A 24,988-nucleotide genomic window follows, 5' to 3' on the forward strand; every position below is an offset into this window, starting at 1 on the left:
AAGTCAGCCTCTGACTATAAATTTATACTGAAAACCAGACATCTTTCCATATTTTTGCACCTTGTACCACTTAGATAAATGATGAACATTTACTGGTATTCCATGGGCTCTTGATGTGATCTGTCACTGTCCTGCAATATTACAGCATTGGTGGCACCCATGGGTTTGAGATTATGAACAACAGCAAACTTCATAGAGCAAGTAGACATTTTCAAAATTTGATAAGTGGGCAGAGTTCACAAATGTTTCCAGAAAACTTTGCCCCAAAATTTGTTAAACAATATCCAAAAAAAAATATTTTCCCAAGGTCACACAAGAATGCATCCTAGCTGGATTATTCTTGCCAGATTTGCAAACCAGCGCCTAAATTTTTCCAGCACTTTTGTACAACCACTCTTCTCTACAGTAAGTTAAAGAAAGCAGGGGAAACTCCTGCACAAGACAACAAAGCTCCAGACCCAGTTTCTATCACTCTTACAGTGAAGGCTGTGTTCGTATTTCCAGCTGCCTCTCTCATAAGGGTATCTCTTGCACACCCAATCAATTTGCACATTCCCACACCCTTCTCCCTACCCTCTTTGCCAAAAAATCTGATTCAACTCGAATTTGTCAATATTTCCTCCACACATTTTCTGAGGGTGATGGAGTAACACTGATCTCTGCAGTCATTCTGCTTATTACAAGGTGACAATAAGATGAGGCGGTTCATGATTTACAGCCAGCAAATTCCACTAAAATCTTGCACCTGCTCTGACTGAAGAATAATTCTGTTGGCCATTTTTCCAGTCAATGTAAGCAATGTTACCTGCTCCTTCACTTCATATATTTCATTGTTATTGTTCCATATTGTTTCTACCCTGTCAAATTCTTGCCTGTTCTAAAATATTTTGTCTGCATTCATGTAAATTTGGAGTCATTCTCTTTTGTTCTTTCATCCTCTCTCTGCTCACAGATTGCACATGCACAGAAATCTATGCTAAAGTAAAATTTTGTAAGTTATTGTATTATTGTTGAAAAATTAAATTCTTCATTGTTTATATAATCAAAAATCTAGGTCACAGTAAACATATTTAGAGGCAAGGACAGCACCTTCAATTCTACTGCACCATTTTAGTTTATTTTCCAATATGGCGTTAGCCTTACTGTCGTTTTTTTTTTCAAAAAGTCTCATCAGCTAGTGATAATCATTGCAGACTCTTTTATTGGTCATAACTAACTAAGAAAATTATGACAAAATAGGTGAATAAATTACACAAGAATTTTATTAGTTCATTTTACGGACTTAGAGATGATAAATTATTCTAACCCATTTGATCTGTAATTGATGAGAAAAGGATAGGAAAAAGTTCTGTGCAATGTTCTCTCAGTTAAAGTCAGTGGTGAATAATACTGAATGGACTGTGAAACCATTAAAGAATCTGATCCCATTAGTTTCATAATGATCAAATTAGGTGGGAATTGTGCCTGTCGTCAAGAAAGAAATGGACTGGAGCAGAAAATAGGGTTCATCAAACAAATATTGAGCTCATCTCTTCAACTGTTTGTAATATGTCTACTTCTATTGTCATATAAAGTTAGAAATGAATTCAGTTACGTATCATAAACAAGCTGGTCTAATCCACAGTAGCAACAGTAATTTTGTACTATTTTATAGAACTTGAGAAGGGATTAATATCATCGTCATCACATCTTTGTTGGGGTCATTTGTATTCATTATTCTGATGGCCTTGTAACCGTTTTTCAGGACCACCCTCAAAATCCCTCATGGTATTTAAATAATGGAAATAATATATTTTAAAATTTCAACAATTTACCATAAAATATCATCTAAAGTAAAAAAAAACTGAAATACATCACTTAATACATTGAGTTTTAGTAAGAATGTAAGACAATTATAAAACATAGAACATTACAGCACAGTATAGGCCTCATGTCAAAAAATGTATAACATTGTATCTTTCAAATCTGTGTGATGGCATGTAGAAAATCGGCGAGTTTCTAATATTCTGCACAATTGATCACTGATTAAGCAATCTACAACAATCGTCAATCATAAAACAGTTATTACCAGAAGGATTGTCTTCAAGCATCTCTACCAATCAATTATGCAGATAGTAGGGTTCCAGTGGGATAAGTATCTAAGTTGATAAGGTGCTGACCCTGAGATCAGAGTTGAGCAGAGATGCTCACAATGAAATTACAGACAATCCTGTCAATTTAATAACATTGTAGATGTGCTCTTCTGCACAGTGATGGGTTCAATGCTTTGATTTCCCCATTCTGGTTTCCCACATGTTACGAGTGATGGACTTTCTGTGTGACTCACACTGTGTCCTTCTCTCTTCCTTGCCTTCAATCCTCCCATCCCGCTTCATCTCCTGACCATTCAGAGAATGATCAACCCTCCTTGGTATGGTTTGATAGAGGAAAGTTTTATTTGACTTTTGATGGTAAGTGATGTACAATTTATATATATTTGCATTTCATATTTTTCCTCCTTCTCTGGGCAAGCTGCCTGCCTGTTCCTATATGCTAACCTGTCTTAAGTGTCATTCATGAATTATTCAGTCTTTTTGTTCTGCTTACATTATTTAATTATTACTTTTCTGTTTGTGCATTGCAGCTTGGATTTTCAATATTCTTCTGTGAAATACTTATTCATATTCTGCAAATAAATCACAATAAATCTTAATCATATAATTGTTCTGAAGGTACAAATATCATCAATGGAATTTGTAGACTGGTTGGCCTAAACTAAAATAGTCATCTCAGTGACACAATGTAATTATTTTAAATATTTCCCTTACCACTTTTCATCAAAGTTATTAATTATTAAAATTAGAAATGAACTTGATTCAACCCAGTGGTGATGTCATTTAATAAAGGGACAATTTTCAAACTGAGCTGCTAACCCAGATCCCTGACCACCAACAGTGGCAGGAAATTGTAGGTGTGCCTATGGTGGATAGAACACTATAGACTCATCCCATGGAAACATATACAACAGGCAGATCTCACAAAATTTATTGGGTACATTGGAGAATGTTTTGGAACAATTGATGTAACTTAGCCAAATAACATTTTTGAACAGTAGAATTTTATGCAAGGACGACTCAATGTCTGTTGGGAATAATTTTATTTTGCTTTCTCGCACCCCATTGGAGTTAGATGGTGAGGGTAATTCAATCTTTAGTGTCTTATGTCATTGTCTTACATTGTTTATGAATCCTGGATTTTTCCGGATAGCAAAGTATGTCCCAGGAAAGCCAAATCCTCTCTTCCCAATGGATGGATAATGATAATCAGGAAAATAAATTTCAGCAATTTAATGTTTAATAACTCTGATGTTCTGTGATCTGAGATTAGACAATGAACACTCAGCACAAGACAAAAATGAACCTATCTGCCTGTGGTGGTGATTGTTATTCAGTGTTATGCAGGTTAACCACCAGTAGACCTCACAATATATCGTTGTTGCTTTGCTCAGTGTATCTGCTCCATTTTTCAGTCTTGTTTGAAGAGTAGCACAGTTAGTGTAGTGGTTATCACAATGTTATTACAACGCCAGCAACCCAGGCACAAATCAGCACTGTCTGTGAAGAGTTTATACATTCTCCTCAAGTCTGCCTGGGTTTCCTCTGGGTGCTCTCATTTCCTCCCAACTCCCAAAAACATATGGGGTTTGTAAGCTAATCGGTGTATTTGGGTGGCATAGGCTCGTAGGCTGGAAGGACCTGTTTCTGCGCTGTACATTTATCTAACTTTAATTTTCCCTGCAACAAAGGAAGGTAAATTATTTTATTATGATCCTTCCTGATTAATTTTACTTTTGATTAATTGATGAACTGCAAAGGTTATCATGACAAGAGCTGTGATTAAATAGTTAATTTATAGATTGTTCCTTAAATAGAATGTGCTTTATTAAATTATGAAATGCTTAACTTTTGAATATACATGGTTAAGTCAATTAACAAAATAATTTATGGTATTTTATTTTGTTTCAGTTGACATCTGTCCAGGCAAATTATTAAGTAAAATAAATTGCTTCATAAAAATTTTATGTACTTGCACCTCACATGTCAATAGAATCTACAGAAGTTGCAATGATCTAATCAAGAAATAGATAACATATTAAATTACTTAAATAAATAGTCTCAGTGATGCCAAGAGTTCTTAGCACAAAATATGTCTCGAGTAGCAGCAATTTCTTTTTGTAATCTGTGTAAAAGATTTTGGAAATTAGATGAGAAAAACAATCATTATAAACTGCAAAGAAAATATTTTCTGATGATGCCTGCTAGCCATGTCTAAAGTATTTTGAGTTATTTTCCTGCTGTGATCACTAATGTCTGTGACTGCCATAAGTGTGCTTTTTGAAAACCAGCATCTCTCCACTACATTAATTCATTCACATTTTTATTATTTCTGAGTTTACAAGATAATTGAATAAATAGTATTCAACTAAAAAGTATTAAGTCCTTCCCAAAACAAAAAAAATCACATTAAAGGTGTTTAAGTTGGATATGGAGTTATCTTTTCACCAGCGTGTTAAATTTTCTGTAAAGAGTGTGATCCATTGAAATAAAGACATTAAAAATCAGAAGATAAACCAATTTTCTGATATAACCAACTTGAGTTAACTCAGGAGTGTTAAAGGTTATAACCATTACATTCGTAACCCTGCCCTTCCCTTACCTCCATCTCACTCCTCACCATTCCACCCCAAAGTTATTTGAGTTCCAAGACAAGGTTCCAGAATTAAAAGTGAAACAAATCTTTATTTGCTTTCTTGGTATATTAATTGCTTGATATAGAAGCAAGTCACATGGTTCGGGGGGATCTGAGCTTCTTGGTAAGCTAATTATCTCAACCAATAAGGAAGGATGTTGTATTTAGCTAAATTGATTTTTGACTTAAGGGAAGGAAACATTCAGCTCAGCTCCTTGATCTATTTGGATATCCAGAGACCTCAGATGGGTGTCAATTTAATTTAAAGCAAAATGGATGAAGCCAGATTGAAATGATTTGTTTGTAGGCCACACTTATGGATACTACAGCCATTAGAGACGAGGTGTAGATCACACACATAAGACTTCACCCATTGTAAGTCAATCCCTTTATGAAAGTGAAGCAAGAAAGTGAAGATTCATTTTTTGAATAGAAATTGCTCTTATTCAATGGCATCATCAAGGGGTTTTCTCTAAATGAATGAAGAAGTTCAAATCCCAAGGTGGGATATCTTAAATTAAAACTGATTTGAAAAATACCAATGGGAAATCGTACCTTGAATTTTCATCCAGTTATGTTACTAATTTGTAATCTGGTTTATATCCCAGGACTCTTAAGGTTTTACAGAAGGAGGATTCAAGGGAATAACTAACTCTCTTTTTCATCTATCTTCATTATTTTTCTGTTTCTTTTTAAACCACCTGCATGATTTATGCTGCATCAAACTATCTCACTCATATGCTGCTCTTCCACTGTGGCTTTATTTAAATTACTTTTAAATAAAGCCAATGAGTTGTTGGTGAAATAAGCCAAACGAAACCATGTATTTACTTCCATTGCAGGTGCTTCCCGAGGGCCCAGTCCCTTGACCATGGGTGCACAAGATACACTCCCAGTTGCTGCAGCCTTTACAGAAACTGTCAATGCATACTTCAAAGGAGCAGATCCAAACAAGTGAGTGAAGAACTCAAAATGGAAATGTTCAATCTTAAAATGGCATAGGCCAGTTTGCACATACAAGAAAGATACATGCTCAGTTATCATTGGAGTGGAAAGGCTTTGGCTCAACTGGGTTCAGTAAGAACAGGAAAGAAGTAGGGAATCATTGGAATTGAAGACAGAAAGGGCCACCCTATTCGAGGAACAAAAAGGATTCAGCAGGTAGGCACAGGTAAGGGCAGATTTTTTAGATATCATGTATTATATTCATCTAGTCATAGACAGTGGGAATGGCAGCCAAGGCAGGAAATACTCCTCTTGCAGAACGTGGGTCATCAGTGAAGCCAGCAGTAGCCCTAATGAATTCATATGTGAGAAGTGCATCCAGCTCCAGCTCCTGACATGCTGAGTTAAGGAATTGGAGCTGGAGTTGGATGAACTCTGGATCATCCAGGAGACAGAGGGGGTGATGGACAGGAATTACAGGAACATTATCACATCTAGGAGGTAGGAGGCAGGTAGATGGATGACAGTCAGGAGAGGGAAAGGGAACAGGCAGGCACCCCTCTGGCCATCCCCCTCAAAAACAAATACACCATTTGAATACAGTTAGGGGGATGGCATACCAAGGACAAGCCATGGCGATCCGGTCTCTGGCATGGATTCTGGTCCTGTGGCTAAGATGGGAAGGGAGGAGAAGAGCCAAGCTGTAGTGATAGGGCATTCTATAGTTATGGGGACAGATAAGAGGTTCTGTGGAAGAGATCAAGTATCCCAGATAGTATGTTGCCTCCCTGGTGCCAGGGTCTGAGATATCTCAGATCAAGTTCATGGCTTTCCCAAGAGGGTAAGCAGCCAAATGTTGTGGTCCATGTAAAGACTAATGGCATGGGTAGGAAGGGTGAGGAGGTCCTGCAAGGAGAGTTCAGAGAGTTAGGCACTAGATTGAAGGACAGGACCTCCAAGGTAGTGATCTCAGGATTGCTACTCGGGCCATGTGCTAGAGAGGTTAGAAAGAGGAGGATAATGTAGCTTAATGTGTGTCTAAAGATATAGTATAGGAGGGAGGGTTTCAGGTTTCTGGATCATTGGACTCTTTTCCAGGGAAGGTGGGAACTGTTTCAATGGGATGGTATGCATCTGAACTGGAAGAGGACTAATATCCTCCCAGGAAGATTTGCTAGTGCTGCTTCGGTGGGTTTAAACTAGATTTTCAGGGCGAGGGGAACCAGCGTCCCAGAGCAGATAGAGGAGTGGAGGAGGGAAAATATTATTTAAAAATTGCATGCACCATTAGAAATCAATGGGTTGAATGTGGTAGAAATGTGCTCAGGTGCATCTATTTCAATGCAAGGAATAATGTAGGTATAGAGCTCGTCGAAAGAACCAAAGACTTGTTGATCCAAACCAAGGCTTTTATTAGCAAAAGACAGGAGCTCTTCACAGGTGGCTGACCAGTCCGGAATGATCCGACCTGGCTAGGGACACAACCCTTTAAGGCCCAGACAGTAGGCATGGCTAAGCTCTCAGCCAATCACTGTAAGCACAGTCATTACACTCTAGATACTGTAACTATATACATTGGTGATAGGTCTGTACTATCACAGTAGGAAAGGCAGACGATCTTAGAACGTGGATTGGAATGTGGAATTATGACATTGTGGCCACTAGTGAACCTTGGTTGCAGGAGGGGCAGGACTGGCTGCTCAATGTTCCGGCCTTCCACTGCTTTAGATGCGATAGAACACTGTGTGGGGGTGGGGGGGTAGTGGTGAATGTAAAAGAAGTGGCATTGCTCCTCAGGGAAATATCACAGCAGTGCTCAGGCAGGACACACTAGAGGACTTCTCTACTGAGGCTATATGGGTGGAGCTGAGGAACAGGAAAGGTATGACCACACTCATGGGGTTGTATTGTAGATCACCCATAAGTCAGTGAGAATTGGAGAAGCAGATCTGTAGAGAGACAGCAGACAGCTGCAGGAAATATATGGTTGTGAAAGTAGGAGATTTTAACTTTCCACATATTGACTGGGACTCCCATACATTAAAAGGCCTGGGTGGTTTGGAGTTTGTCAAATGTGTTCAGGAAAGTTTTCTAAATCAATATATAAAGGTACAAACTGGAGAGAGGGCAAAACTGGATCTCCTATAAGGGAACGAGACAGGACAGGCAATAAAAGTATATGTAGGGGAACATTTTGGGTCCAGTGATCATAATGCCATTAGTTCCAAGTTAATCATAGAGAAGGATAGGTCTGGGCCTCGGTTTAAGACTCTAAATTAGAGAAAGGCCAATTTTGAGGAAATGAGAAGGAATCTAGAATGCATGGATTGGAATGTTGTTTTCAGGCAAGGATGTGCGAGGTAAGTGGAGGACCTTCAAAGGTGAAATTTTGAGTGTGCGGAGTTTGTATGTTCCTGTCAGGATCAAAGGCAAAGTTAAAAGGCTTAGGGAATCTTGGTTTTTGAGGAATATTGAGGATCTGGTTTGGAACAAGAGAGATGTATAACAAGTATACCCAACATGGAGGAAATGAGGTACACAAGAAATATAAAAAATGCAAGAAAAACCTCAAGAAAGAAATTAGGAAGGCAAAAAAGTCATGAGGCAGACAATGTAAAGGGAAATCCTAAGGGTTTCAACAGGTATATTGAGAGCAAAAGGATAGTAAGGGACAAAATTGGTTGCCTTGAAGATCGGAGTGGTCGGCTTTGTATGGAGCCAAAAGAAATGGGAGAGATCGTAATTATATTTTCATCAAGAAAAGGGCACAGAATTGTGGGAAGTAAGAAAAACAAGCAGTGGGTTTATGGGACCTTTTCAGATTGAGGAGGATGAAGTGCTTGCTGTCTTAAAGCAAATCAGGGTGGATAAATCCCCAGGGCCTGACAAGATATTTCCTTGGACATTGAGAAGTCTAGTCCTTAGCCACGGATGTAGTGTTAAAGGATTGGAGGTAGTTCACGTTGTTCCGTTGTTTAAATAAGTCTCCAAAATTAACCCTTGAAATATAGGCCTGTGAGCCTGACACCAGTAGTAGGTAAATTATGGGAAGGTGTTCTAAGAGATTGGATATACAATTATTTTGGTAGTTGTGCACTGAATAGGGATAGTCATCATGGGTTTGTGTGCAGTTGGTCATGTTTAACTAATCTTATAGAGTTTTTCAAAGAGGTTACCAGGAAAGTTGACAAAGGAAAAGTTATGGATGTTGTCCACATGGACATTAGTAAGGCCTTTGACAAGGTCCCTCATGTGAGGTTAGTCAGGAAGGTTCAGATGCTAGCTTTTCATAGTGAAGTAGTGAACTGGATTCGACAGTGGCTGGATGAGAGAACCCAGAGAATAGTCATGGATGATTGCTTCTCAGACTGGAGGCTCATGACAAGTGGTGTGCCTCAGGGATCAGTTGTTAGTCATCTATATCAATGATCTGGAAGGTAATGATCTGGAAGGTAATGTAAAGTTTGTAGATAACACTAAGATTGGAGGTGTGGACAGTGAAGAATGTTTTCAAAGCTTGCAGAGTGATCTGGACCAACTGGAAAAATGGGATGAAAAATAGCAGATGGAATTTAATGCAGGCAAGTGTGAGATATTGCATTTTAGAAAGACAAACCAAGGTAGGACATACACAGTAAATGGTAGGGTGTGGCCACAGGAATCGCAGTGGACACGACCATATAACCACACAAGGTGTTTCTAGAGTGAATCAAATGGATTTACTTTTGGTCACCCGGGCAACCTTTTAAAAGCCAGAATCACACACTCAACACTTCCTGATGTCATCACACACTGACATCACATGGCCGGTTCAATGAATCCTGGGAATTCCCCCCCACCCACCCCCCCCCCCCCCCTTCCCACGCTCCCCGCAGAACCGGCAGAAAGGTTTGTCTGTCTTTTAGGTTGTCGACCTCTGTGATGGACTGTTGACTGCTGCAGGGGGAAAGACTTGTCCACATAAGCTGGTTTAAACCTGTCAATAGTGAAAGACTGTGACTTCCCTCAAATGTCCAAAATGCAGGTTGACCTAGTTTGAGTAATCTATAAAGTACTTCATAGAGCATCTGTAAATGTTGACCAAGTGTTCCCCCTCAGACTAAGATATATTCACAGTTTTTGAGGTATTCAGGCACCAAAGAAGTGTGTTATCCATGTGACAATGGTGGTATATGGGTCAATTTTCTTACAGTCTTCCTTAGCCTGCTAAAAAGTTCCTTAGGATCATAGCTGGAGTTGGAATGATAGGGGACAAACTCCCAGGAACAACCAATGGTGTACCAAACACGAGCTCCGCAGATGAAGCTTGGAGGTCCTCCTTTGGAGTTGTTCTAATGCCCAGTAATAATCAGGGCAGCTCATCAGCCAGTTCGGGCCCTCTAACTGAGCCATCAAGGCTGACTTGAGATGAAATCTTTCCATCATTCCATTGGGCTGGAGATGATAGACATTTATATGATGAATTGTTTATTGAGCAAGCGAGACAAGGCCATCCACAGTAAGAAAGTAAACTGTGGGTCACTATTTGAATAACATGTGCTGGTAAACCAAAACAAGACACCCAGGAACTGAGGAAAGCCCAAGCACAAGTATCTGCAGTAGCATCTATCATAGGCACATCCTCAGGCCACAGCGTAAACCTGTCTATTAATGTAAAAATATAATGGAATCCTCTTGAAACAGGAAGTGGACCAACGATGTCAACATGGTCATGAGCAAAATGATGAGTAACTGCTAGGAAGGACTTCAGTTGGTGCCTTAGTATGCCGTTGAAGTTTTGCTTTCTGGCAGGCAATGCAGGGCCTCTCCATTTATGTCAGGTCTTTTTTAAGACCGTGCCACACGAACCTGTCCGAAACCATATGAATGGTCGATCTAATTGATGGATGTGAGAGACCATGCACAGAGTTGAATACTCGATGTTTCCATGACGCCGGAACTACTGGCTGTGAGTGTCCTGTTGATATATCACAGAGGAGTAGTTTTCCATTAACTCCAAACTGTACATCTTTCAATTGCAGATTCGTGATTGCAGTCCGTTAAGCATTAGTCTTATGGCCATGTTCATGGGCCATGGCCAAAGCTGTGTAGTCAATGCCTTGATCTACAGATGAAACCTCGACTGGAGCAGTGTGGGAAAGTGCATTAGCTACTACATTGTCTTTTCCAGAAATATGTATTATTTTTGTGGAGAATTCTGAAATGAATGATAATTGCTGTTGTTGTCGTGTTGTCTAGGGCTCTGCAACCTTGGAAAATGCAAATGTTAAGGGTTTGTGGTCTGTGTACATAGTAAAATCTCTCCCCTCTAAAAAATAACGGAAGTGTCGAATAATCAAGTAAATAGCCAAAAGCTCCTTATCAAAATCACTGTATTTCTTCGCTGCTTCACGAAGATGGTGGCTGAAGAATCCTAATGGTTTCCATTGCCCATTGACATATTGATGAAGTGCACTTCCTATGGCCATATTGGAAGCATCTGTGGAATGGGCAGTGGGTGTATTTAAAACTGGGCAGATGAGCATAGTGGCATGACTCCGCAAATCTTTCATCTTCAAGAAGGCATTGTTTCCCTCTTCAGTTCAATGGATGGTTCAGGCATTTCGAGACAATAAATCGAAAAGAGACCATGATATGAGCTGCTCCTAGAAGAAACCGACAGTAAAAATGTATCATTCCCAAAATTTGTGCAGGTTTTTAACCATAGCAGGTCTTGAGTATTTGGGAATAGCCTCAACTTTGAATGGCAGTGGAGTCACGCCTTCCTGAGTAATCCTATTCCCCAAGAAATCAGTTGTTTCTTGTCTAAAAACCAGATTGATGGTCAGTCCAAATTCTTGAAGATGAATAAAAAGCGTACAAAGTTGTTCCAAATGTTCCTCCTTAATCCTACTAGCCACTAAAATGTTGTTAAGGTAAATGAAGACATTGGTCATACCACCCCCTAAAGCATCTATCACCCATTGAAATAATTGAACAACATTCTTCAATCTTTAATTCTTTAAAAATACAAACAACCCAAACAGGGTAATTATTGCTGTTTTTGGAATGTTTTCTGGCTCTACTGGTACTTGGTGATACCCATGCACCAAGTCTAGTTTGGAGATCTTTGCTCCTTGCAAATTAGCTGATAAATCCTGAATATGAGGTAACGGATAAATGATCCAGGATGGTGGCATGATTATGCTGCCTGTAATCTTAACAAGGTCACCAACCTCCTCTGTGTTTTGGAACCATATGGAAGGGAAATGCCCAGGGACTGTCGACCTACGAATTATGCCTAGTTCCTCCATCTTGGCAAATTCTTCCTTAGCTAAATGCAGTGGCGCACTTTAGCATGGATAGGAGGGCCCTTAGTACAAATGCGATGATTAACACATTCTTCGCAGTGAAGGCAGAAAATTGTAATCACAAGGAAATCTTCCAACAAATTGGAGAATTCATCTATTGGTTTACTTAATGTTTGAAGGCGCAGAGCAGGGGTATAGGCATCTGCCAGAGGAATAGTCTGAAAAGTAGTTCCATCCATTAGCTGATGCCCTTTTAAGTCAATGAGGAATGAATGAGCCTGAAGAAAATCTTCACCAAGCAAGGGTAGTGGTACTGCTGCTATAATAAATGGGCAGGTGTAAAAATGATTCTCAAACTTGACATTCATCTTCCTGGTGCCTAAGGTAAGAATGCTGGAACTGTTAACTGCTCATAGTTGCAGGTCCTGGGTAGGGTGGCGTGAGTCAAAACCATTAGGTGGAAATACAGTAACTTCTGAACCCATGTCCACCAGAAATTTTCACAGCCCTTACTGGCGGTTGGCCTGAGCGTTTCCTGTAAATGGGCAGGGTGGAAGGCACTTGTGGGCATTTACTCCCCAACGCTTGTGGTAATGACACCAAGATGAGGTGTCCACAGGCTGCTTGCTTGTCTTGGGGCATTGTCTGCTTGAAGGGAGTGATGTGCTAATATCGGAGGGGTTGGTTGTGCAGATTTGTCTTTCCTTGCTGTGCTTTTTAGCCAGCCATAGAATATCTGCCTCCGCCACTACACGCCTTGGGTCTTCAAATGAACACTTGGATAACAAGAGCCTAATATCATCTGGCATTTACACTAAAAAGAGCTGTTCGAATAACTTATTGGGCCTTTCGCCAGCTGCCAGAACATTAGTTCTTAAGGGGCATGATCTCCCAACCCATCAAAATATAGTAGTTTGGCTGCCCTTTCCCTATGGGACATGTTCATATACATGCAATAAAAGTGCTTTTAAAGCGTCATACTTGCTGGTATGTGGTGGATCCTGTAGAAAGTCACCAACCCTCTTAGTGACGGCCTGGTCCAGGACACTGACAAGCTGAGTGGTGTCCAATTCGATTTTGCGAAGTTGAAATTGTGCTTCAGCCTGTTGGAACCACAGTTCAGGCTCAGCCGTCCAGAAAGGTGGCAGCTTCACAGCAATGGCTGCAGAGTCCATGTTTGTCCAAAAGTATGTTTTTGGACTCATCAGGGTCACCAATTGTGGCCACTGGAATCACAGTGGACATGATGAAATAATCACACAAGCCATTTTTAGAGTAAATCAAACGGATTTACTCTTCATCATCCACGCAACCTTTTAAAAGCCAGAATCACGCGCTCGACACATGCTGATGTCATCATGCATTGACGTCACATTGCCCGTTCGATGCCTCCTGAGGGCTGTAGTGGCGCCATAGCACTGTTACAAGGGCACTGAGGAGCGCAGTAGAACAGAGGGGTCTGGGAATACAGATACATAATTCACTGAAAGTGGCATCACAGGTCGATCGGGTTCGAAAAAGAGCTTTTGGCATATTGGCCTTCATAAAACAGTGTTGAATGCAGGAGTTGGGATGTTATGTTAAAGTTGTATAAGTCATTGGTGAGGCCAAATTTGGAGTATTGTGTGTTGTTGTGATCACCTACAGGAAAGATATCAATAAAATGGAAAGAGTGCAGAAAAGATTTATTAGGATGATGCCCAGACTTCAGGAACTTAGTTACAGGAAAAGGTTAAAGAGGTTAGGACTTTATTCCCTGGAACGTAGAAGAATGAGGGGAGATTTGATAGAGGTATTTAAAATTATGAGGGGAGATTTGATAGAGGTATTTAAAATTATGAGGGGGATAGACAGAGTAAATGTAGTTAGGCTTCTTCCACTGAGGATAGGTGAGATACAAACCAGAGGACATGGGTTAAGAGTGAAGGGCAATGTTTAGGGGGAACTTCTTCACACAGAGAATGGTGGGAGTATGGAATGAGATTCCAGCTGAAGTGGTGAATGCGGGAATATTTAAGAAGAATTTGGACAGGATAGGGGAGGTATGGAGGGCTATGGACTGAGTGCAGGTCAGTGGGACCAGGCAAAAATAATGGTTCTGCACAGACTAGAAGGGCCAAAAGGCCCTGTTTCTGTGCTGTAATGTTCTATGGTTATCTGATTGCAGCCAATTCAATATCAAACATTTCCAATTGGCCTTCTGTTCATGAATGCAGGAGAGTAAATATTAGCAGAGGCTAACACTTTCGAATGCTATATAATCCAACTGATAAAATAGAAATAAACTATCGTGCCAATCAAATTAGAGTATCCTGTTGATACTCAGCCAACATTTAGTTGTCAGTAGCAGCTATTAAAGCATCAGAGAGCAATCACCGCTTGTAGATATTGATTACCTAAGTAAGATATTGATTACCCTTCGGGAAAGGAGCAAAAAAACTTGGAAGGGCATAGTAAACAGTTTTTAATTTGTGTGTGTGTGTGTGTGTATACCAGCATATATCTGTCTCCACGTTTTTCCTCGAGCTTGACTTCCAAAGCCTTTCCCATGTGCAGGTATAGCCACAAGACAGCAGAGGTTTTAATCAGAGTTCTACCTCTCCAAGATGAATAACCATTCGTGGTTAATCAGCCCCATCTGCCTGGAGCAATTGGTTTCAAGGCGTCAATGGTCCGCCTTTGCCCCTTCTCTCGTCAATGAGTACAGCTCCACAGGGCATAAGAACTATGCCACATGTGAAAGCCAGGAGTTGGTCTTGGTTGTCGGAAGCTGTTTGAGAGACACGCCATGAAGAGCATTTGTGTAGCAGTGAGAGCTCGTCCCCACTACCACCCTTTGGCTATGACAACCTTTAGAGCCATATGTACTATATATGTAGATACACATATATAATAGATAGATAGAAATACAGTATATAGATAAATACATTATCAGATACATCAACTAATTTTGCAGTTACATTTGTCATATTTGTTTGTATGTATATATATATATATATATATATGCACACACATATACACACACACACACACACACACACACACATATATATAAAGCTGTCAACTCAAAATTCATTTACAAATGTAACTGCAAAATTAGATGAGATTATGTATGAACCCACAACTGACAAGAGCAATTAAGTCAAGTTAATTGTCATCTGATTGCACAAGTACAATCCGATAAAACAACGTTCTCCAGTCCTTGGTGCAAAATGCACAGAGACACACACACACAGTCAAACAATACATATGCATAACAAGTATTCATATATACAAATAAATACTGTTTCGTAAATATGAGAGTCTTGGACGGTTAATATGAGCAGTTCCTTTAGTCGTTCAGCATTCTCACTGCCCATGGATGAAGCTGTTCCTCAGCCTGGTGGTGCTGGCTCTGATACTCCTGTATCTCTTCCCTGATGGGAACAGCTGAAAGATGCTGCGTGCAGGCTGGAAGGGATCCTCAATGATTTTGCATGCTCTCATCAGACAACGATTCCATTAGATCACGTTGATGGGGGAGTGGGGTGTGGGGCGAACACTCCAGTCATCCTCTCTGCCACTCTTGTGGTCCAGTGAATTGACCTCCAATACATTTCTCTGCAGCAACCACACTGATGCAACAGGCCAGGATGCTCTCGATAGAGCTCCTGCAGAAGATTGACATGTTGGTGGCCGGTAGCCTTGCCCACTTCAGTCTTCTCAGGAAATTTTGTGTCCATGATAGATCATTAGTTAAACTAACTCCAAGGAACTTTGTGCTTTCTGCTCTCTCTGCTATAGAGTTATTGATGTGTAGTGGAGGGTAGTTGTCCTTGGTCTTCCTGAAGTCCATGATCATATTCTTTGTCTTATCTATGTTGAGACTCAGGTAGTTACTCTTACACCATTGCAGGATATTTTTCACCTCTTCTCTGTAGTGCAGCTCATCGCCGTTGCTGACAAAACCAATGACTGTTGTGTTATTTACAAACTTGTTGACACTGTTGGAGTTGGATCTGGCAATGCAGATGTGGGTCAGTTGCATGAACAGGAGTGGGCTGAACACACAGCGCTAAGGTGCACCAGTGCTCAGAGAGACGGTTCTTGATGTTCTGCTACCAACCGGGACAGACTTTGGTTTTTCTGTTAGAAAGTCCAGAATCCAGTCATAGAGTGGTGTGTTGAGTTCCAGCAAGGTCAGCTTCTCCACCAACCTCTGGGGAATTATCAAATTAAACACCATTTAGAATCAAGGGTGAAAAAGAGGTCAAATTGTAGGGCTGGAGAGTATGATGGGAGAACAAAGCTATGTCTGGATATAAACATATTTAAGTGAATTTTGCCTCCCTAGGAGCCTTGGTTTAATAGAATGTAACTTCTTGGGATGTGGAGAGAAAAAGAAAACAAGGTTCTCGAGGATTGAGGCGGGGGGGTGGGGGGGGGAGATGATTGATGGTATTGTAGCAGCGGCTACACTGCTCCTGCAATAACACACGCAACCAGGCGGGTTGAGCTCAGTGAGCAGACTAGTTTATAGCAGGCTGCTGGGCTGCACTTACACTCTCAGCCCGGACCTGGCTGAGAACTGCACTGGAGGGCGCTGACATCATCCAGGTGTCACGTGATCCCAAAGAGTAGGTTTCTGAGCCCCGAGCTGGAAGGAAGGGAACCCCCCCCCCCCCCCTCGACGATGCCACTTTGGCCGGCTGCCTTGCTGCGTGGCTTGCAAGTGGGGCCGGTTCGCCTGCCTTGTGGTGAGCCACCACAGTATACCAAATCATTCAAATTTTCCTATCACAAAGTCATGGATGAGAATTTCATTACCTTTATTGACATTATTAAAGAAAAGTGGTGTTTAGTCTTTGTCTAAAGAGGTTTAACCTAGGTTAGGGGGTGTCCGATGTTGATTTTGCACCTCTGAATATGTAATTTGATTAACATTGGATTTTAAGAATTTATGGCATGCATATAGAAAGGAAATTCCAGCTTGGTGGTCTTCCCTTGCATAAGAGGCAGTCACGATCTTTATTAAAATGTCCTTCACCTCAATGGCAATAGATGTACACAGGATAACCTGTTAGAACATTTAGTAACAGAGACAAGAACACAAATCAAACAAAAGAACTGCAAAAAGTAAGAAGCTGGTCAGGCAGCAAGGGCGTTATCTGACCTGCTGAGTCAGTCCTTCCTCTCCAGCTTCTCATTGTTTTAGTCATTCAGTGGATCAAAAGAAAGGAGGTGGTGTGAGCCGACCAATCAGACTTGACAAGGACCACATCAGTTTTTGATAAAACTGTTTCCAAAGAATTAAGCTAATTATTAAATGATCTCATACCTAATTGCCTTTAAAAAGTTAAACAGCTGAATGAAATGAATCTGTACAGATTTATCAGTCTTCAGCAGTGGGGATTGTGTTGAATGCCTGATTCAATTTCAGTACAACTTACAACATTATTTAATGTTCTCTAGATTTTTGTACATTAATAAATTTTCAATCAATTTGCCTCGAGTGGTAGTTTTGCTCAATAACCCAAGATTGCCTCTTATTTGCAATCCTTGTTATTGAGTGGTTAGATCTTTCACTCATGATATCTACCTTAATCCCATTAGTGGATATATTTTACAAAACTGTTTCATATTTTGATTCATTTTGACATCAATGAATCTTGTTTTAATTAACAGGTGTATTGTGAAAATTACAGGAGAAATGGTTCTATCGTTTCCAGCTGGTATCACAAGGCATTTTGCTAATAACCAGTGTCCTGCAATTCTCACTTTCTGCATAATAAATTGCAGCAGATTGGAGCACATCCTGCCGAATCCACAGCTTCTCTGCAGGTAATTTCAGTGCAGCATTTTCACTATCCAAGGCCAATATCAGCTGTTTAAGTACAGCAGTAACCACTGAAACCATTCATACAGTGTGAATTGCCCCTACACAAATGATTCATGGGATCTCTTCAAAAGCCTCTATTGATCAGTGTGGAAATGAACCATGAAGATCAGTCTTCAGTGTGACTTTGAGTTCTATCATTACAAATTATACTACACCTGACTTCTGTTTTACCATCAGTCACCGATCTTAATTGCCAGTCAGTCAGGGCCTGTGCTGTCAATTGCATTTCGATGGATATTCTGCAGACAGAGTTAAGTTATTCATTGCCTAGATTTCTGGATTAAGATTTATCATTGGGATTAGAGGTATGCAAAAACATCTTGAATATGGACCCTATTCCCTAAAAATTGGACTCTCTAGAGTCAAATTAGGCTAGAGATTGTCAAATTTAAATGTGCTAAGGGTAAATACAACATGGGTAAACCATGAAGTAATTTGAGTGATTTTTTTTCCCCCCATTGTGGTTGCAGCCCCAAGATTTTCTGTTATTTTTTGCTGCCAAAACTATTTTTCTCTTTGATCTAGTAACACTCCTCAATCTGATGCCAAAACAAGAGAATTCTGGGTAAACATGCCAAATCTAATGACTCATTTAAAAAAGGTGGCTGAGCAGAAACCACAGGCAACCTACTACAATGTGGATATGCTGAAGTATCAGGTGAGTGGAGTTTTGGCTTTCTCAATACAAACCAATGAACAATTAACATATGTTTTGTTAAATTAGACTTCTGCTCTTATCCGATTCATATGCAATTTAAAATGATGACCCAGCATTGCAGCAGTGTTTCCAGTGCAATCCATTACTGATTCTATAACCTATCTTAGTACATACAGATGATAAAAGGTTATAATCCTGTCTCTAATCTACAATTCACTTTGTATAATGCAAACAGTAAACTGCAGCTGAAGCATTTGTCCTTTGAGATTGAGAGGAATAGATTGTAGAATGAATTCATCCTGAAATAGTCTTCAGGGAATCATGCCTGCAGCACATCCCACCTGTACAGTATTGTGTCATGCAGTCTATGAAATTCATGCCCAGAGTAGCAATGGGCAGATTCAAAATGCCTTGTCTGTAGCCCATGCCTTGGATTGCTTGCAAACTGCTTGTCTTCACCTGGAAGATTCATCATCATTTTCTTTTTCTTCTTTGGCTTGGCTTCGCAGACGAAGATTTATGGAGGGGTATGTCCATGTCTGCTGCAGGCTCGTTGGTGACTGACAAGTCGATGCAGGACAGGCAGGCACGGTTGCAGCGGTTGCAAGGGAAAATTGGTTGGTTGGGGTTGGGTGTTGGGTTTTTCCTCCTTTGTCTTTTGTCAGAGAGGTGGGCTCTGCGGTCTTCTTCAAAGGAGGTTGCTGCCCGCCGAACTGTGAGGTGCCAAGATGCATGGTTGGAGGCGATATCAGCCCACTGGCGGTGGTCAATGTGGCAGGCACCAAGAGATTTCTTTAAACAGTCCTTGTACCTCTTCTTTGGTGCACCTCTGTCTCAGTGGCCAGTGAAGAGCTCGCCATATAACACGATCTTGGGAAGGCAATGGTCCTCCATTCTTGAGACGTAACCCACCCAGCGGAGTTGGGTCTTCAGCAGCGTGGATTCGATGATTGCGGACTCTGCCAGCTCGAGTACTTCGATGTTGGTGATGAAGTCACTCCAATGAATGTTGAGGATGGAGCGGAGACATTTTATGTTGTAATGAAACTAACGTTAGTAAGCTCAGGTAATAAAGCATCTGAGGATAATGGAGGGAAGGATGGGAGAGAACAACATACAAAATAGCTGCATCTTCACAATGTTAATATTAAAAAGTAGAAAATGCAACTTAATTTTAAAAAGTATAACATATATCCTTCAACAGACTAGAAGATGCAATTATCTTCAAGTGGTTTCCTTCTTTGGACAATGTCTGTGTGTCCACGTTAAGTGGAGAAAGCAGTAAAAGAGTATCTGGTTCCAAGTTGGTTCCTTCAATAAGAAATGGGATTTAAGTGGAATGTATATTTTGGTAGCATGGTATAGTGTGGATTGTGGAAGGTCATGTGGCTGCTGCACCTGGAATCTGGTGGTGCGTGGATTGAGGAGGGTCACATGACCACTGCGTTTGGAACCTAGTGAGAAGTCACATCACCTGCCAATCAAGGTTGGATTCTGCCCACCCATTGTTACACATCAGATCATTAACCCTGTTAATTACTTGGGCCTGACCCTCATCTTGCTGTAATATAAAGTCCACCACATGTAGTACTGAATCATCCCCTTCCCACACAACACATGGCATCACTTTTGGAACCAAAATGACAGATTTAAGGCACTTTCAGGTGGCAAATTGCCCCACATGTAAAGCCACATGTTAAGGCAATATGCAGCTGTTTTGAGGCCACCTGAATGTGCAGGAGGCGCTCTTGAGGCGAGCTATGTAACCCTCCTCCGAGAGGGATAATCAGCTCAGCTCAGTGGCTCCCCCAGAAACCTGAATGCAGCTGGCTGAAAGCAGATGTTAAAGGGTCAGGCTGCTGATCACAGCTGACACTGGGCAGGAGCCGGAGTGTGCTCAGAGCCCCATCCTTCAAAGTAGCCAGGTAGCCAGTGTTGCGCTTTAAACGCTGCCACCTGAACAGCAATTTAAAGGGCTGCTTCTGCTTCTTCAGGCGCTTTGTTAACGTAGAATGCACCTGAAAAAAGCCTTTAGAAATCAAGCAATCAAATGTTGAAAATACCTCAGAAAGTTCACCAGCTGTAGCACTTCTATATGATATTTCCCCATGCTATAAACCTGATTCTCAGGTAGACTTCGTGACTAAATTTGGTGATATACCAATTGCAGAAATGTAAACAGATGGTGTTGCAGGAGAACTTTTCAAGTTTGGGGGAATTCTGTGAATAAGCTGACTTACATAAAAACTTACAGGATCACATTCAGGAAATAGCAATGCTGTTGCAATTAGAAGTACTTAAAAGATATTCAGTTACATTTTTTTAAACCAGTAACAATTTGTTTCTTGCTATCGCCTGAAATCAAAATTATCCCCATTTGCCTCATACACAATTATAATTCCATCATACCAGCATGGAAATTCGATGGTGTGCACCCACCTTTTTAATCACTAAATAGAGCCAAAGTGGTCAGTAAAGTAGTTGCTTTTTCAATAAACATGAGACATACAATTAACCATATCAGAATGGCTGACTATAGCTGCCCACCAAAAGAAAAGGGATTAGGTGCTCTGTCTATTGAAACAATGAAACTGAGGTACCATTTACAAAGTTAGGGGCGGAATGGAATCAGAGAATGCATTCTTTCTTGAAACTATAAGGAGTTTAATTTGGACAAAAACCTTAACCTGACCTTTTCGTCCAGTGAATCCTGGACTCATTTTCAGATAATGTTCCCTTATGTGAGATGATCTATTGACACTAGCTGTCCGGGATCAGGTGTCAAACAATGATTTGGACAGGTATCTACAATAGTTCAGTGTTCCAGCTGAATTAACAGAGAAATGAGAAAGAGAATCTTGACAAGAAAAGAACACAGAATTAATAAGCCCTCTTTCTTTTTGGAAGGTGTCTTCCCAGGGCATTCAGTCCACCCCATTGAATCTGGCAATGAGCTGGCGCTGTGAACCTACCTGCACTGATCTTCGAATAGATTACAAGTATAATGCAGAGGCAATGGTTACACCAGTAGCTCTCAACAATGTCCAGTTCCTCATTCCTGTCGATGGAGGAGTTGTAAAAGTACAGGCAGTGCTTCCGCCTGCTGCGTGGTAAGAAATTATTTCCATTCACCCAATGAATCTGTGTAATGCTTTCATTGAAAGCTTGATTTTCTTTCTGGACCTTCCTCTAACCATTTCCAGTCAAGCCCTGCCATTCTGTGCCCTATCTACATCCTGATCACCACTCAACACTGTCTACTAATTGTTGATCACTGTTCCTCACTCCAAGATGACTGAACAGTGCTTATCAACAGCTTAAACTCCACCACATGCTACACTTACTTCCTACCCTTATCTACAATTCCATCTTACTTTCTTGTTTTGTTGCACCCTCTACCTACCAAAAAATCCATTACAAGAAATTCTACTTCCAATATCCCCTGTTCAAAGCTGGAGTTAATTTCAATTTCAATTGTTGTGGAATCCGAATGATGGAGAAGAAAAGACCTTTTGGCCCATTGCTGAAAAAAGATTTGTCGGTTAATTTCACTTTTGTGCTCTTTCCCATAGCCTTGTAGTTTGGATGTGGAATTACCCAGTTCCTTTTTGAAATGCATTTGTATTCTTCATCCACCTTCATTCACCTGCCACTTGGCGGATAACTTCATAACCATGCAAAGTTACTTTTCTCTTATTCTTTTATGTTCTTCTTCCTTTAATCATGTTCTCTGATTATTACTTCTATCCCTGGATACAAGTGTTTTTCCAGCTTTCCTGGTCTCACTATTTTCCAACAACTCAGCAGCATTTTGATAAATTTCCTGTACATCCTTTGTAAAGCCTTTACATCCATCCTAACATGGTACCAAGAGTAAAACATAACAATCTACAAACACCATGGTTGAAATAAAAGCACAAAGCTGGAGAAACTCAGCTGGTCAAACTGTGACTTTTGTAGAGCAAAGATAAAAGTACATAACTGAAGTTTCGGGCTTGAGCCCTTCATCAAGGCTTGGAAAAATGTTGACAGGCATCCAAATAAAAAGGTAAGGGGGGAGGCGCAGGGGAGGAACATGGTAGCAAAGGCAGGAGGTATTAGGTGGAGAAGAGAGGGAGAGCACAGCAGCAAGCAAGGGGAGGATGGATGGCTAGGTGAATAGAATGGGAAGGGGGTGGAGAGCTGAAGGAAAGAAGTCGAGGGGGGAGGGAGGAGAGAGGAAGGGAGAGCAAGTTAGTAGAAACCAGAAAAGTTATTGTTAATGCAATCCAGCTGGAGAGGGCCCAGACAGAAAATCACATGTTGTTCTTCCAATTTATAAGTGGTCTTGGTGGGATATTACGTAAGGTCATGGATAGACTTGTGAGTATGGGAGTGGGACACAGAACTGAAATGGTTGCTGTGGCAGAGTGAGGCAATTTGCCACTGATGTACTATCCCACCAAGACCACCCGTAAATCGGTGAAACAACAGCTGATTTTCCATCTGGGCGCTCTCCAGATGGATGGCATTAACATCGACATTTCTGGTTTCTGCTAAGCTGCTCGCCCTTCTCCCCTTTGTCTTCTTTCCCTCAGCTCTCCACCTCCCCTTTCCACTCTAGTCACTTAGCCATCCCTCCTACCTTTGCTCACTGCTGTGCCTTCCCTCCCTTCTCCACCTAATATCTCCTGCCTTTGCTGCCATGCTCCTTCCTCTATGCCTCCCCCCTTACCTTTTTATTCAGATGCCTGTCGATATTTTCCCTTACCGTAATGAAGGGCTCAAGCCCAAAACGATGTTTATGTATTTTTATCTTTGCTGAGTTTCTCCAGTATTCTGTTTTTACTAACATGGTCCCAGCACATCTAGGGAAATAAATATTTTTATCATTGTTACCAGATCTTCCATGCCTATTTATTAGCCAAAATTGGTCCTGCTGCATTCAAAGATTTGGATGAATAGATATTACTTTTTTAAATATTCTTTCTCCTAACATGATTGATTTCATACTGCCCCACATACATTTCACTTCTTCTTATAATGACTTCTGTCAGAAAGTGGGAATGCACTAACAGGACAGGATTGATCCAACACTGCTGAATCTCTATACACCAAACTTTAATGACCAGCAGTTCATGCAAAAATTATTATTTAAGGCCTGCAGAGGGAAAATCTGGACCCTATTCTAGATAAGACAACAAAAATGTTGACAAGGTCCAAGGTGGCGAAAACCACTCTGACCTTTATGAAAGATTTAAATTTTATAGACATATGGAGGCAGAGGAACTCACAGGTTAGGACTACTCCTTTTACTCAAAGCCCCATGACTCTCATACCAGAACTGATAATTTTTTGATCTCTGGCCAGTTGGAAGGCAGAGTGCTTGAGTCAAAATATTCAGCAAATCACTCACCATTGACCTTGCAAATAACAATGCCTGAAAAACAGGAAAATACCTATAGGTGGCGCCTTAATGCTACGCTGTTGAAAAACCCAGACTTTTGTACTTTTATAAGGCGCCAAGTTGCTTTGCAACCTGGGACACACCAAAAGCCTATCTAAGTGGGGAAAATAATTTCATATAACAAAAGTATTTAATAAAAAATCTGACTGAAGTGGGAACACTGAAACAGGAGATTAAAAACTGGAAAATATCCAAACCTGGGATCGAATGAGAAATATCAGGAATGAAAAATTTTTTTTAAACTTAAATACAACACTCTGAAAACATACAGAATGGGGGGGAAAAAAAACTAAGAAAGCGATTATGAACTAGGTGAAAAAACATTTTGACATGGCAACTGAGAGCAGAGGAAACTACAAGGATGATTAATGCAGTCCAATCAGGGCCAGATTCGGTAACATGTAATCCAAAAGAAATAAATGATACAATTTCTCATTTAAAAAAAAGTTTTAAAAGGTATAAATCAGAGGTGCCAGAAGACTTGGATAGAATTGATGAGTTCTTGGCAGGGATTGAGTTGCCAAGATTGTCCCAGGAGGACCAGATGGAATTAGATTCCCCATTTTCCAGTGAGGAAATTGAACAGGCCTTGGGAACATTACAAATAAACAAGTCTCTGGGAGAGGACAGCTCCCCCCCCCCCCCCCCCCGAGTTCATTAAGGAATTCAAAGACCTATTGATACCATTGTTAATGGGTGAGTGAAGCAGGTGACAGAGATGAGGACTCTTTCAGAATCTTTTTCAACAGCTATTATTATGGTGATACCCAAAAAGAACACGGACCTGTTAAAGCCATCCTCATACAGACCTATCTCACTGCTAAATACAGATTACAAAATAATAGCTAAAGCACTGGCAAATAGGTTGGGTCAGTACCTTCCCAAATTGATAGATCTGGATCAAGTGGCTTCGTTAGGAAGAGGCACTCTGCTAACAACTTGAGCAGACTATTTAACATTATACATTCGGCACAGGCAAAACATGATCCAATATAATAGCTTTGCTAGATGCAGAGAAGGCCTTTGATCAGTTAGGATGGCCT

General features: G+C 40.6%; 1 protein-coding gene across 10 annotated transcripts in view; it reads left to right on the plus strand.

Moving 5' to 3' along the window:
- The window catches only part of sgip1a (SH3GL interacting endocytic adaptor 1a), a 247,037-nt gene that overhangs the window by 205,099 nt on the left and 16,950 nt on the right, over positions 1-24,988 (plus strand). For 7 of the 10 annotated variants that reach the window (XR_011357752.1, XM_069938392.1, XM_069938387.1 and 4 more), the window contains 5 exons: positions 2,391-2,450; positions 5,571-5,682; positions 17,628-17,783; positions 18,367-18,499; positions 21,407-21,609. Coding sequence is in view for 9 of the 10 variants with exons in the window: in XM_069938392.1 (XP_069794493.1) it covers positions 2,391-2,450; positions 5,571-5,682; positions 17,628-17,783; positions 18,367-18,499; positions 21,407-21,609 (664 nt within the window). In the remaining variant the exon portion in view is untranslated. The remainder of the gene's footprint in view (positions 1-2,390; positions 2,451-5,570; positions 5,683-17,627; positions 17,784-18,366; positions 18,500-21,406; positions 21,610-24,988) is intronic. The other 3 variants (XM_069938390.1, XM_069938396.1, XM_069938395.1) reach the window with 1 other exon arrangement.

The sequence above is a fragment of the Narcine bancroftii genome, chromosome 5 (assembly GCF_036971445.1).
Source record: "Narcine bancroftii isolate sNarBan1 chromosome 5, sNarBan1.hap1, whole genome shotgun sequence".
Taxonomy (NCBI): domain Eukaryota; kingdom Metazoa; phylum Chordata; class Chondrichthyes; order Torpediniformes; family Narcinidae; genus Narcine; species Narcine bancroftii.